The following is a 12,686-nucleotide window of genomic DNA, read 5'->3' on the forward strand; positions in this document are numbered from 1 at the left end:
AGAGAAGACTGCAGGAGTGCAGCAGGTATCGCTGTCAACCCCAGCAAACTCACAACATGGTGAGGGTGCTCAGACCTGCTGCCCGCTGAGGAGCGGACTGTTTTCACCAAGGCGGGAGGTGCGGAAGACTGGGGGCAGGCGTAGCCAGTGGGTGCTACCATGTGGCATTTGGGAAACAGGACGAACTGAGCCCCGCTTCATAAGTCTGTGCCTAGTATGGAGAGAAGAAGGGAGAGTGGTCAGCAGTGGCAGCCGGCCTGTCCAAATCCTACATCCCAGGTTTACCTGGCCACGACCGCAGCTCTCTCCTCTTCCTTACCCTACCTAGCGTTCATCTTCGCTTGTCTCTCTAGCCACTGCCATCCACTCCCCCTTACCCCTATGTTTCTCCACCTTGAGGTCCTTGGCACCGCTAGCTAGCTGGGGAATCTGCCATCTGCCCCACCCCACTTCTGATACAGCGGCTTACTATGTAGCTCTGGCTGTCCTGGAGCTCACTCTACACCAGGATCTAGCCTCACAGAGATCCATCTCCCTCTGCCTCCCAAATGCTGAAACCAAGGCATGTGCCACCACATCCTGCTCACTGTACCTTTCTCACAGGCGAATAACTTGCTTCACCCTACTGCCCTGGTTTTTTGTTTTGTTTTGTTTTTTTACACTTTTAAATTTACTTATGGGGAGTGGGGCAGCATGTGCCATGGTTCACATGTGAAGGCCAGAGGGAAATTTTGGGGAATTTGTTCTCTCCTATCCTGTGGGCACTGGGGATTGATTTCAGGTGGTCAGCCTTTGGCGGAGAGGGCTTCCCCACTGAGCCCAATCACTGACCTCTGACCCACTCTTACTATGTACAACAGCTCCATGTCATCGGTTGTTTCTGCCCCAGGAGGCTTGCCCACGTAGCTTCTAATACCAATAATCCTCAGAAGCTTCAAACCCTCCCCACAAGAAGACAGCCCAGGCATGTCTGACATCCCCACGGGGGCTCGCCTGGACACCATGCTTCCTCGAAGGGAGTGATGGTCCCTTCACCCCTGAAGGAAGAGTGGTTGGTGGTAATAATGGATGGGGATCAGGATGGCAGGGCTCTTACCGGTATATCAGAGATGCAAGGACCACAGCCATCAACACCAGTAAGACACCTACAAGCAACGGAGCTTGCCCAAGGCCACCTTCTTGACCTGTAAGCAGAATCCCAGGTACTGTTTCAGCCTCAGTTCCCTCCCAGCTACCCTCTGTCCATTCCCTTCCTCCTAGTTCTTGTCAAGTACCTACCAGGAACAACAATTTGGGTGCTGGCCACTGCCAGGCTATTGGCATCAGTCAAAGACACGTTGAGGCAGTAAGTCCCTGAGCCTCCTTTCAGTACTTGGTGTAGGACCAGCTGGCAGTCTGGGCTTGGTGGCACAGGTTGGCACAGCCTCTGGGCAGGGAGCTGGCACCCTGGTGATGAGACGTCCACACAGGCTTCCTTGGGGAGCCTGCAAGAGTATGAGTTTGCATCAAGAGATCCGCGAAGGGGCAGGACTACAGAAAGAATGACAGTCACTCCAGAGAGTGACCAGCAGGACACTCACCCGCCTTGGCAGGACACAGTCAGCTCAAATGCATCACCTCTACTGGATGGCACAGCCTGCAGGATCTCAGCATTTTCAATACCCTCTGTGAGGTTGCAACGTTTTAAGTTAGTGTTCCTCTACCAAGAAAGCCCAAGGGATGCTCTTCCAATACTATCTCTGCCGTTAGGGTATTCTCAATTATTTTCTCCCAAGATATGCTATTACTGGCCAGCCCTGGCAGCTAGCTTATACCTCCCTTCCTTGGTTCCCAACAAAGGCAAGACTCACGGACAATGTCCAGGGTGAGAGAAAAAGAACCGTATCGATAGAGAACACAATCCAAGGGAACTTGTCTCTTCACAAGCATTAAGGTGTCTGTGCCATCCGGGAGAGGGGTGACGGGCCCTGGCAGGAAAAGATTTGAGGGGGCAAAGTCAAGAGATGTAATGGTCTTGGAGATAGACCAAGTAGGCATTGCCACAAGTACAGCCAAGGCTACAGGCTCCTAGAGCTTTGAATCAGTGAAGAGGTGGTAGGTCTCATTTTATATATAAAAAATCTATGGCCGGGCTGGGCAGTGGTGGCGCACGCCTTTAATCCCAGCACTCGGGAGGCAGAGGCAGGCGGATCTCTGTGAGTTCAAGACCAGCCTGGTCTACAGAGCTAGTTCCAGGACAGGCTCCAAAACCACAGAGAAACCCTGTCTCAAAAAACCAAAAAAAAAAAAAAAAAAAAAAAATCTGTGGCCGGGAGGTGGTGGTGCATGCCTTTAATCCCAGCACTTGGGAGGCAGAGGCAGGCAGATCTCTGTGAGTTTGAGACCAGCCTGGTCTACAAGAGCTAGTTCCAGGACAGGAACCAAAACCATAGAGAAACCCTGTCTCTAAAAAAAAAAAAAGAAAGAAAAGAAAGAAAGAAATCTGTGTTAGAATGGGGGAAAAAATGCTGCTTTTACCCCCATGCAGTCAAGGAAAGAGAAAACACACACACATACACAAATCCAGGGCTGAAAATTCTGACCTCCATGAGCACCAGTACACAAGTGGTACACATCAATGCAGGCAAAACATCACACACATTAATTTCTTTTATAAAGAAAGAAAGTCTCCAAATATTGGTCATGTCCCACACTGATCAGGTCCTGGACTAGAAGGCTGGCCTGTGTTGATCCATTCAGTGTCAGATCTCACTCCTTTGTTTTGCTTTGGGGTAGGAATCCCAGAGTGGGAAATGGAGAACCAGGCTGTCGGAACCTGGCGCATCTCTGCATTTACTCTTCAGCAGAACGCGAGTTTTGTAAATGACCACAGGCTGTTCAGCTCCCCTGGCTTCCTAGCTGTTATCCTTGGAGGAAGAACCAACTCATTCCTTTACTTGTGGCTAGGGGAAAACTCATTTCCTGAACTCCATGTCTCTTGCATGTGGTTGAGACACTCTGGCTTTCGAGCTAGTGAGAATTCCAAGGCAGCCGCAGTGCTACAGAAAGGACTGATTAGCATCTAGATCTTGGGGGCAAGACCAGAGCAGAGAATTGACAACCCACCTCCAAGAACCTCATTCACGTGTTCTTACCTGTAGAACTTTCTGTTGGCAGAAATGGGCTGGCATTTGGACCCTCAGGTTCAGGAGTGGGTAAGTCTTCAGTGGTAGTTTCTACGAGCACCGTGGTCGTTACTTGTGTAACTGTGGCTCCAGAGGGCCTTGTGGCTGTGGTACCGATACCCTCTGTAGTTGACATCTCTGCCAGTGTGGTATCTAGGACCGCTGAGGTCAGTGGCTGCTCAGAGGTAGTAGCTCTACCCTCTGTGGTTGGCATTTGTACAACTGTGGTTCCAGAGGGTTCTGGAGTGGGCATCTGGCCAGCTGTCGTACCAACTTTTGAAGTGGTCCCTTGCCTAGATGTGGTTCCGGGTACCTCTGCAGTTGGCATGTTGCCATCTGTGGTACCTGGGACTGGGGAGGAACCACAGGAAACCAGGGGAATGGCGGCCTGCAGTACAACCTGGGCAGTGACTGAGCCGGGCTCCAGGTAAGTATGAGTGACCTCGACTGCCCGAGAGATCAGGGTTCCAGTGTTGTCTCCAAAGTCCCACGTGTAGGAGAGGTCAGCCTCAACCAAATAGCCACTGGGATCGTGGAGCTGGACGGCAAAGACGAGAGGCTGATTTCTCAGGAAGCGCTTGTTTCCTCCGGCCAAGGCCTGCGGCTGGGACACACTCACGGAGAAGGGGACCTGGTCTGGGACGAGAGGCAGAAAAGTCAAGAACCAGGCCTGGGTCACATCTCCTTCACAGCCACGTTCTCCACACACAAGCTGCCTAGCCAGGCCTTTGTCGTCTCTAAACCCCACACTTCTCCGCCCAAGTCTTTCTACACCCCCCCTTTGTAGGTTTCTGACCACTTCCTCTTTCTAGACCAAACCACATCACACCCCCTGCCTGCCTGGCTGTGTTCCTTTCTGATATCTTACCAGTAATGGTGAAGGTGGAACTGGCGTGAGCAAGGGGCACGTAGCTCTGGGCGCCCCGTCGGTGGTACACAGTCACTTCCATGGTGTGTGTGCCCAGCCTCGCGTGGCCCGTTGCAATGCTCAGCCTGGACACTGGGCCCCCCAGAACTTGCCAGTATTGTCCTGAGAGTTTTCGAGACAAAAGCAGAGGAGAGGAGGCAACGGGTTAAAGAAAACAGGGAAGCAGTTTGAAAAAGGCTGGAGAATTAATCCCAGCACTTGGGAGGCAGAGGTAGGCGGATCTCTGTGAGTTCGAGACCAGCCTGGTCTACAAGAGCTAGTTCCAGGACAGGCTCCAAAGCCACAGAGAAACCCTATCTTGAAAAACCAAAAAAAAAAAAAAAAAAAAGAAAAAAGAAAAAGGCTGGAGAGACAGGGGGGTTGAGGATTTCCTCCTGGGTTCCCTGGGTCGGACTACATTGTGAGGGGCTACTGGGAGACCTTACCCCAGGTCTTCCAAACATAGACAAAGCTTCTTCTTGGATGCTGAGGACCAGACGGGCAGGGTCCGCCATCAGGGAAGATGCAGGCATCATCAGCTTCCTGTGGATACACCGGCTGTCCTCCCCACACGTGGGTCCCTGGAATGTGGATAGTCAACCTCAAGCCCTGTCATTCTTTCATGTGTGCTCACACCGCTAAAATACTTGCTCGTGGGTGGGGCGGGAGGAGTACTCCTTAGCCGGAACTACACTCTCCCGTACTAGAACCCATATGGGACGGCAGCTAGAGAGTGGGGGATGTACGGAAACCACAACTTGAGATACAGATGCATATAGAACATAAGTAAAAGATTGGCTATCCACAGAATAGAATGTTTACGATGGCCCTCGTGAGATTAAGGGCAGCAGCAGCTCACATTAAATATTTACCGTAGGTCCGGGCAACTCTACGGAGTACTTTATATAGACGAGACTGTTTTCATCTTTGTAATAATCTGTCAAGGTACCACACCCACTTCATAGGCAGGAGAACAAACACAAAGACACTTGCCCATCCACGGTCATATCTAGTTATGGATTTATATCTCAGCCCATGCAACTTGAGGAATCTGCTGTTCTCCAATTTGGAAACTACAATTTTATCTGCATTTTCTAATTTTAGCGCAATAAGTATATGTTACCTTTTATATATTTACAGGATGTATTGACTGTAATGAGTATAAACATAATTCTTTTAGAGTCTGTGAGGGATAAAGGCCAATGGAATAGCACTTGACAAGAGTGTATGAGGCCCTAGGTTTGAACCCAGCACTGTTAAAAAATAGAAGAGGAGCTGAAGCCTGGTCTACAAGAGCTAGTTCCAGGACAGGAACCAAAAGCTACGGAGAAACCCTGTCTCAAAAATAAAAAAAATAAAAAAGAAGAGGAGCTGGGTGGTGATGGCACACACCTTTAATCCCAGCACTTGGGAGGCAGAGGCAAGGAGATCTCTGAATCTGAGGCCACTGTGGTCTACAGAGGAAGTTCCAGGACAGCCAGGACTACACAGAGAAACCCTGCCTTGAAAAACCAAAAAGAAGAGGAGGAGGAGAAGGAGGGGGGTTTTCCCTGGGTTTGCTGGAGATACCTGGAAATCTGAGCCCCGGGAATAAGGTTCAGGAGGTACTGAGAGAGGAACTTACCATTGAGAACAGTGTTGTTGGCCCAGATAACCTGCCCATCTGGCAGCACCTTTTGACTTTCAGGGAACTGCAGGGCAATGGAAAAGGAGGTGTTTGCACCAACCAGCGTAGGCCCGTCATTTCTGATCTCCAGAGACACCTGGCCCCCTGGGAAGGAAAACTGAATTAGCTGTGTCTCTGGCTTCTCCATTCCAAGTCTCTGTCAACCTGCTTAAATTTAGCCCAGTCCTCACTCTCCTCCTGTCCCATTCCCACAAGGCCTTTCCATGGAAATCTAAATCCTACCTCTCCAGCAGTCGGGCCGCTGCACCTCCGTCCACTCGGGGTACAGCTGCCTGTTCCAGGCGTTAGTTCCAAGTTGCCGTGGGACACCAATCCAGTCCTGGTTCCTGGATCCTAAAAGTGAAGTGTCGTAAAGATCCTAGGATCCTTAGTCTCTTCTCAGAAGACAGCGCGTGCCCCGTGTGATCTCACTGCTACATTCGAAGTGCAATGGGTTAATTTTGGTGGGATGGAGGTCGACACTGAGAGGGAGCACAGGGCCTAACACCTGTAAGCACTTCACCATGGAGATGTGTTCTCAACCCTCTTCTTTTCCCTAAATGCTTTGATTAAAAATTTTTAGCTAGGCATGGTGGTGCACACCTTTAATCCCAGCACTTGGGAGACTGAGGCAGATGGATCCCTGTGAGTTCGGGGCTGGCCCAGTCTACAGAGCGAGTTTTCCAGGACAGCTAAGGACATAAAGAGACCCTGTCTTAAAAAAAAAAAAAAAAAACACCCAGCACTCGGGAGGCAGAGGCAGGCGGATCTCTGTGAGTTCGAGACCAGCCTGGTCTACAAGAGCTAGTTCCAGGACAGGCTCCAAAACCACAGAGAAACCCTGTCTCGAAAAACCAAAAAAAAAAAAAAAAAAACACAGAAACAAAAATTTTTTTGTGTGTTTGGTTTTTTTTTGAGATAGGGTTTCTCTGTGTAGACTTGAACTCATAGAGATAGATCCTCCTGTCTCTGCTTCCTGAGTGCTGGGATCAAAGGTTTGCATCATCATATCTAAAAGGTTTTTTTCTATTAAAAAAAAAAAAAAACCCGGTTGGAGAGATGGCTCAGAGGTTAAGAGCATTGCCTGCTCTTCCAAAGGTCCTGAGTTCAATTCCCAGCAACCACATGGTGGCTCACAACCATCTGTAAGGAGGTCTGGTACCCTCTTCTGGCCTGCAGGCATACACACACAGAATATTGTATACATAATAAATAAATAAATATTTTTAAAAAACCCAAGTTTTATTTATTTATTCATTTCTTTATTTCTATGTGTGTGCTCACGTATATACAATCACACACACACACTAAGCCTTGGGATATGTGTGGAGGTTACATAAATTTAATTAAAATTTCAAAAGCTTACAGTACTATAGATTGAGCCCAGGGTTATAAGCACACTAGGGAAGCACTTAGTTTTTGTTGTTTCTTTTTAAAAATAAGGTATCATGCCGGGCGGTGGTGGCGCACGCCTTTAATCCCAGCACTTGGGAGGCAGAGGCAGGCGGATCTCTGTGAGTTCAAGACCAGCCTGGTCTACAAGAGCTAGTTCCAGGACAGGCTCCAAAACCACAGAGAAACCCTGTCTCGAAAAAAGAAAAAAAAAAAAATAAGATATCGTGTAACCCAGGTTGACCTCAAACTCACTGTGAAGCCAGGATGGCACTTCCAAGTGCTAGGATCACAAGCCTGTACCACCATGCCCGGATTCTGTGGTGCTGGGACGGAACCTAGGGCCTACGACATGTTATAAGAGCACTCTAGGGGCTGGAGAGATGGCTCAGTGGTTAAGAGCATTGCCTGCTCTTCCAAGGGTCCTGAGTTCAATTCCCAGCAACCACATGGTGGCTCACAACCATCTGTAATGGGGTCTGGTGCTCTCTTCTGGCCTGCAGGCATACACACAGACAGATTATTGTATACATAATAAATAAATATTTAGAAAAAAAAAAAAAAGAGCATTGCCTGCTCTTCCAAAGGTCCTGAGTTCAATTCCCAGCAACCACAAGGTGGCTCCATCTGTAATGAGGTCTTCTGGCATGCAGGCATACAAGCAGACAGAATAAATAAATAAATAAATAATTTTTTTTTTTTGAAAAAAAGAGCACTCTACTGACTAAACTGTAGACCCTAGGATAGTAGTTTTCAGTTCATAACCATGTTTTTCTAGACTGTAGAAGTCTAGGCTGGCCCACAGCTCATGGAATTCTGTCTCAGTCTCCCAAGTGCTGGGAATACAGGTAAACCACCATGAACCTCTTTATTTATTTAAATGTATTTGTGTGTGTTCGTGAGTGCTACAGTATCTGTAGCAGGTAAGACACCATGTGTAGACGGAGACTGCTCATTCGTTTCCCAGCTGCCCAGACCCGAATAGTAACACAGAAACTATATTAATTACAACACTGTTTGGCCAATAGTTTAAGCATATTTTTAACTAACACTTACATCTTAAATTAACCCATTTCTATTCATCTGTGTATTGCCACTAGGCTGTGGCCTACTGGTGCTGGCATGTAACTCCTATGGCAGCTACATGGTGTCTCCCCAACTCTGCCTATTTTCTCTCTGTATCTCTGTTTGGATTTCCTGCCTGACTTTTCCCTACTAAGCCATTGGCCAAAACAGCTTCTTCAATAACCGATGATAACAAAACATATTGATAGTATACAGAGGGGAATCCCACATCAACCAAGAAATGAACACGCACACAAATTGTCACCATATCACCGCTTAACATGTGTCATAAAGGACCATAATATGGTGCAACCAAATGAGAGATGGCCAGCCTAATCCCACTCTAGCGGAGTGGGGAGACTTCAGTGAGGAGAGCTAAGGCGAGCTTGAGAAAACAGATGGAGGCAGGCAGTCACGTGGCAAGTTAGGGTTGCTAGCCGGTGACTGATACACACCGAGAAAAGGCAGAGAAGATGAGTTAGGGCAGCGGCTTTCGACCTTCCTAATGCTGAGATGCTTTAACACAGTTCCTCGGGTCGTGCTGACCCCCGGTTAAAAGATTATTTTCGTCACTACTTCATAACTATAATTTTGCTACTGCCATGAGTCATAATGTAAATATCTGTCTTCCGATGGTCTTAGGCGACCTCTGTGAAAGGGTCATTTGACCCCCCCTCAAAGGGGTTGAGATCCACAGACTGAGAACTGTTGAGTTAGGGGCTTCAGTTCCAGGCGGAGGAGTATGACCATTCTCTGCAGGTAGTTAGTTGGTCTTTAGTTAGTGGTGATGGCTTTCTTTTTTGTCTTTTGTTTTTCGAGACAACCTGGAATTTGCCATTCTCCTGCCTCTGCCTCTTGAGTGCAACCACAAATACCACACCTGGTGCTTTTCTGTTCAGAATTTTTTGTTTCTTCTTTCTTTCTTTCTTTCTTTCTTTCTTTCTTTCTTTCTTTCTTTCTTTCTTTCTGTCTGTCTGTCTGTCTGTCTGTCTGTCTGTCTTTTTTAGACAGGATTTCTCTGTGCAGCCCTGGCTGTCCTGGAACTTGCTTTGTAGACCTGGCTGGCCTCGAACTCACTGAAATCGGCCCACCTCTGCCTTGTGCCACCACACCCAGCTTCAGATTTTTTTAAAAGAATATTTATTTTTGCCAGGCAGAGGTGGCATGTGTCTTTAATCCGAACACTCAGGAGGTAGAAGGAGGCAAATCTCTGTGAGTTCAAAGCCAGCGTGATCAACATGGCTAGTTTCAGGAGAGTCAAGGCTACACAGAGAAACCCTGTCTCAAAAAACCAAATTATAGCCGGGCAGTGGTGGCGCACGCCTTTAATCCCAGCACTCAGGAGGCAGAGGCAGGCGGATCTATGTGAGTTCGAGACCAGCCTGGTCTACAAGAGCTAGTTCCAGGACAGGCTCCAAAACCACAGAGAAATCCTGTCTCGAAAAACCAAAAAAAAAAAAAAAAAAAAAAAAAAAAAAAAAAAAAAAAAAAAACCAAATTATATATATAATGTGTGTGTGTGTGTGTAATTGTTTTCTTGTGTGATTGATTTGCCTGCATGTATGTCTGTCCACCAAATGCATGCCTGGTGACCCTTGAAGTCAGAGAGGGCATCTGATTCCCTGGGTCTAGAGTTACAAACAGTTATGAGCTGCCATGTGGATGCTGGGGATTGAACCCAAGTTAGAACATCCACTGAGCTAACTGTCTAACCCTTCAGAAAATGTTTTAACATGGTGGTATTAGTGTTTTAGAAAGGCCACTGTGGCATCAGGATGTGGTGGTTCACAAACGTAATTTCAGTCAGGACTCAGGAGTCTTTGGCCAAAGGCTCTCCATGAGGTTGAGATCAGCTAATATATAGTAAGTTCCAAACTAGCCTGGTCTACACAACCTTGTCTCAAAAGAAAAAAGAAGGAAGAAAAGAAGAAGAGGAAGAGGAATGAGTAGACCCAGGCACAGGTTGGAGGTGAGGACAAAGCAGACATAATTATTATAATTGAATTGGGTATAGTGTCTCACGTTTGTAATCTCAACACTCAGAAGACAGAGGCAGGAAGATCACTGCAAAGTAGGAGGCTAGCCTGGTCTACATAGCAAGTACCAGGCCAGTCAGGGTTACACTGGGAGACCAGAGCTAACACATAAATATCTGACAAGAGGAGAAAGAAATATAATGGGCTTCCACATCCCTTCATCCAAACTCAATGAATAGCGGCATTTTGATAAATTTGCTTTATCCTCATTAGTTGTTCTTGTCTAAAATATGTGTTCAGAAGAAAATCTCAGGCAAATGAGATGGCTTATTTGGCAATGATACTTTCTGCCTAGCCTGACAACCTGAGTTTGATCTCCAGACTCACGTGGTAGAAAAAAATAATAATTAAAGTCAGTGTTCAAAATGTAAGCACAGTATCGTAAGAGGCTCAGATGTGTGGGTATGAACAGAACATTTCAAAAAATACATTAAGAAACTTAGAAAAAGAAAAAAAAAACTGGTAGCACATGCCTCTCTGTGATTCCATCCCCCAGAAAGTAGAAGCAAAAAGATCTACTACATACTAAGTGTAAGGCCGGTCTGGGATACAAGAGACTCCCCATCTCAGAAAAGGAATGAAAGATGAGAAGAAGAACAAACAAATTAATAAAAAGCCCGGAAATTGCAGGACAAATGAAGAAGCCAGAGCAAGGAAATTTCTAGAAGTTGGTGAGGCCAAGGATCCAGAGAGAGAAAGGCACTGTGATATGATGGGGATCCTCTCACAGAGCAGAAACTGTCCTTATCCCGATTCTAACGCCCATGGCGAAGCCAGAGATTCTGCTGGGGGTTGGTCTGTGGTCATCTCAGAGAGTGTTCGACCACTGAAGCAAGAGCAATCATAAGATGCGCCGTTCTTTTCTGACTGCCCACCCTCCCTCCTCAGCAGCACGCGACATTCCAGACCCTCTCACCACCCTTCACTCCCTCCCCTTGCTCCTATCACGAGGCCTCAATCCCCCAGAGTCCTTTCATGTGATGCTCAGCTGAGACCCTTCTGCTCATCCCTCCCAGAACATAAGGCCTGGCCTGTATTCAGCCATACCCAGCCCAAGCGCAGAAGGTGGTATCAGCTTGGTCTTATTGAATACCATATTCTCTTTCTGTCCACTTTTAATCTCCTATCACAAGCCCTTAAGATTTACCCACAGGATCTCCCACTCAGTTTTACTCCTTGGAGGCTCTGTTTCAGCTGACTGTCCCCGAGGCCTCAGAATTACTGCTGTGCCTTCTGTCCCTCGCGTCAGATAGGAATACTTTCATGCCCAGTCCTAAACTTCACAAATAAAACTGATTACGTTCAGAATCCTAGTACTTAGGAGGTAGAAGCCTGAGGTTCAGGAGTTCAAGGCCATCCTTGAACAAATGAAAGCAAACGAAACTATGTCCTCACTAAATCGAATAGGACAAGCCTGAAATATTTTGATGTCTCGTGAGAAGGGGAAACCCGGAGCAGGTGTCTAACTGCTAATGGCACTTGCTCTTGCTCACACTTGCACACTCACCTTCTATGGCCCCCACAGCCAGCACAGCACTCAGCACCAACAGAAGGAGGCAGCACCTTGGCACATCCATCCTGTTCTTCCCTTCAGCAGCCAAAGGTGCCAGGGTGGTCGGAAGGAGCCCTTTATAGGAAGGGATGCTCATTTGCATAGCCCTTCCTACTGATTTCAGCCCCCGGAGGTCCAGGGCAGGTTTTCTGCTTTACTGGGGTCACACTATCACTCTGGAAACAGTTGACCGGTGGGCAGCCACAATCCACAGACACCAGTCACAATTCAGCAAGAGTGAGTGAAGCCATGAATTGAGTCAAATCCCTTAAGACAGAAACTGCTTTATCCAAAATCAGTCCAAAGGGACTGGGAGTGTAGATTTCCAGCAATGATTCAACAAAACCAATCAACGAACCACGAATCACTGAAACAGCAAGCCGGGATTAAGCTAGAACGACTTTGTTACCTAGCCTAAAAATCCTTTACAATAAGAGCCCTGATTTTCTGAACCGCATGATGCAGGAGGCCAAGCCATAGGGATCTCTGAAAGTTCGAAGTCAACCTGAATTTTTTTTTTTTAAACACATTCCAGCTGGTCAGGGTTGCATTAAGAGGTACTGTCTCAAAAACAAGGGATGGGAGAGCAGGAGAGACTGCTCAGCAGTTAAAAGCATAAGCTGCTCTTGCAGAAGATCAGAGTTTGCCCCAGCTCCCAAGCCTGACACCTCATAACAGCCTATATCTTCAGCTCCGGACGATCTGCTGCTTCTGTGAAAGCCTACACACAGACACGCACACATACATATAATTGAAAAAAATATAATATAAACATACTAACATATAATATATAAATTATCTATATACATATTTTTAAAAGATTCCCAAGTTTCTGCTTTTCAAAGGAAGTTCTCTTGACCAGGTGGAATGTGAAAATTGTGAAATCCGAAAACCAGAGACCACA

The 12,686-nt window shown here is 47.1% G+C and overlaps 1 protein-coding gene across 4 annotated transcripts; it reads right to left on the bottom strand.

The window, feature by feature from the left end:
- Positions 1–69: 69 nt before the first annotated feature.
- Pmel (premelanosome protein) lies at positions 70–11,807 on the bottom strand. 4 transcript variants are annotated; one of them, XM_057758102.1, is made up of 12 exons: positions 11,738–11,807; positions 5,981–6,091; positions 5,696–5,842; positions 4,518–4,652; positions 4,033–4,194; positions 3,285–3,800; positions 3,135–3,251; positions 1,851–1,967; positions 1,581–1,665; positions 1,279–1,484; positions 1,097–1,184; positions 70–211 (listed from the first exon to the last, which is right to left on the bottom strand). In XM_057758102.1, exons 1-12 carry the CDS (start codon positions 11,805–11,807, stop codon positions 70–72), a joined length of 1,896 nt encoding a protein of 631 aa, XP_057614085.1. The 4 variants fall into 4 exon arrangements, with proteins under 4 accessions (XP_057614085.1, XP_057614084.1, XP_057614083.1 ...); XM_057758101.1 differs by having other exon boundaries at positions 1,097–1,205; XM_057758100.1 differs by having other exon boundaries at positions 3,135–3,800.
- Positions 11,808–12,686: the final 879 nt, after the last annotated feature.

The sequence above is a fragment of the Chionomys nivalis genome, chromosome 25, assembly GCF_950005125.1.
Source record: "Chionomys nivalis chromosome 25, mChiNiv1.1, whole genome shotgun sequence".
Taxonomy (NCBI): Eukaryota; Metazoa; Chordata; class Mammalia; order Rodentia; family Cricetidae; genus Chionomys; species Chionomys nivalis.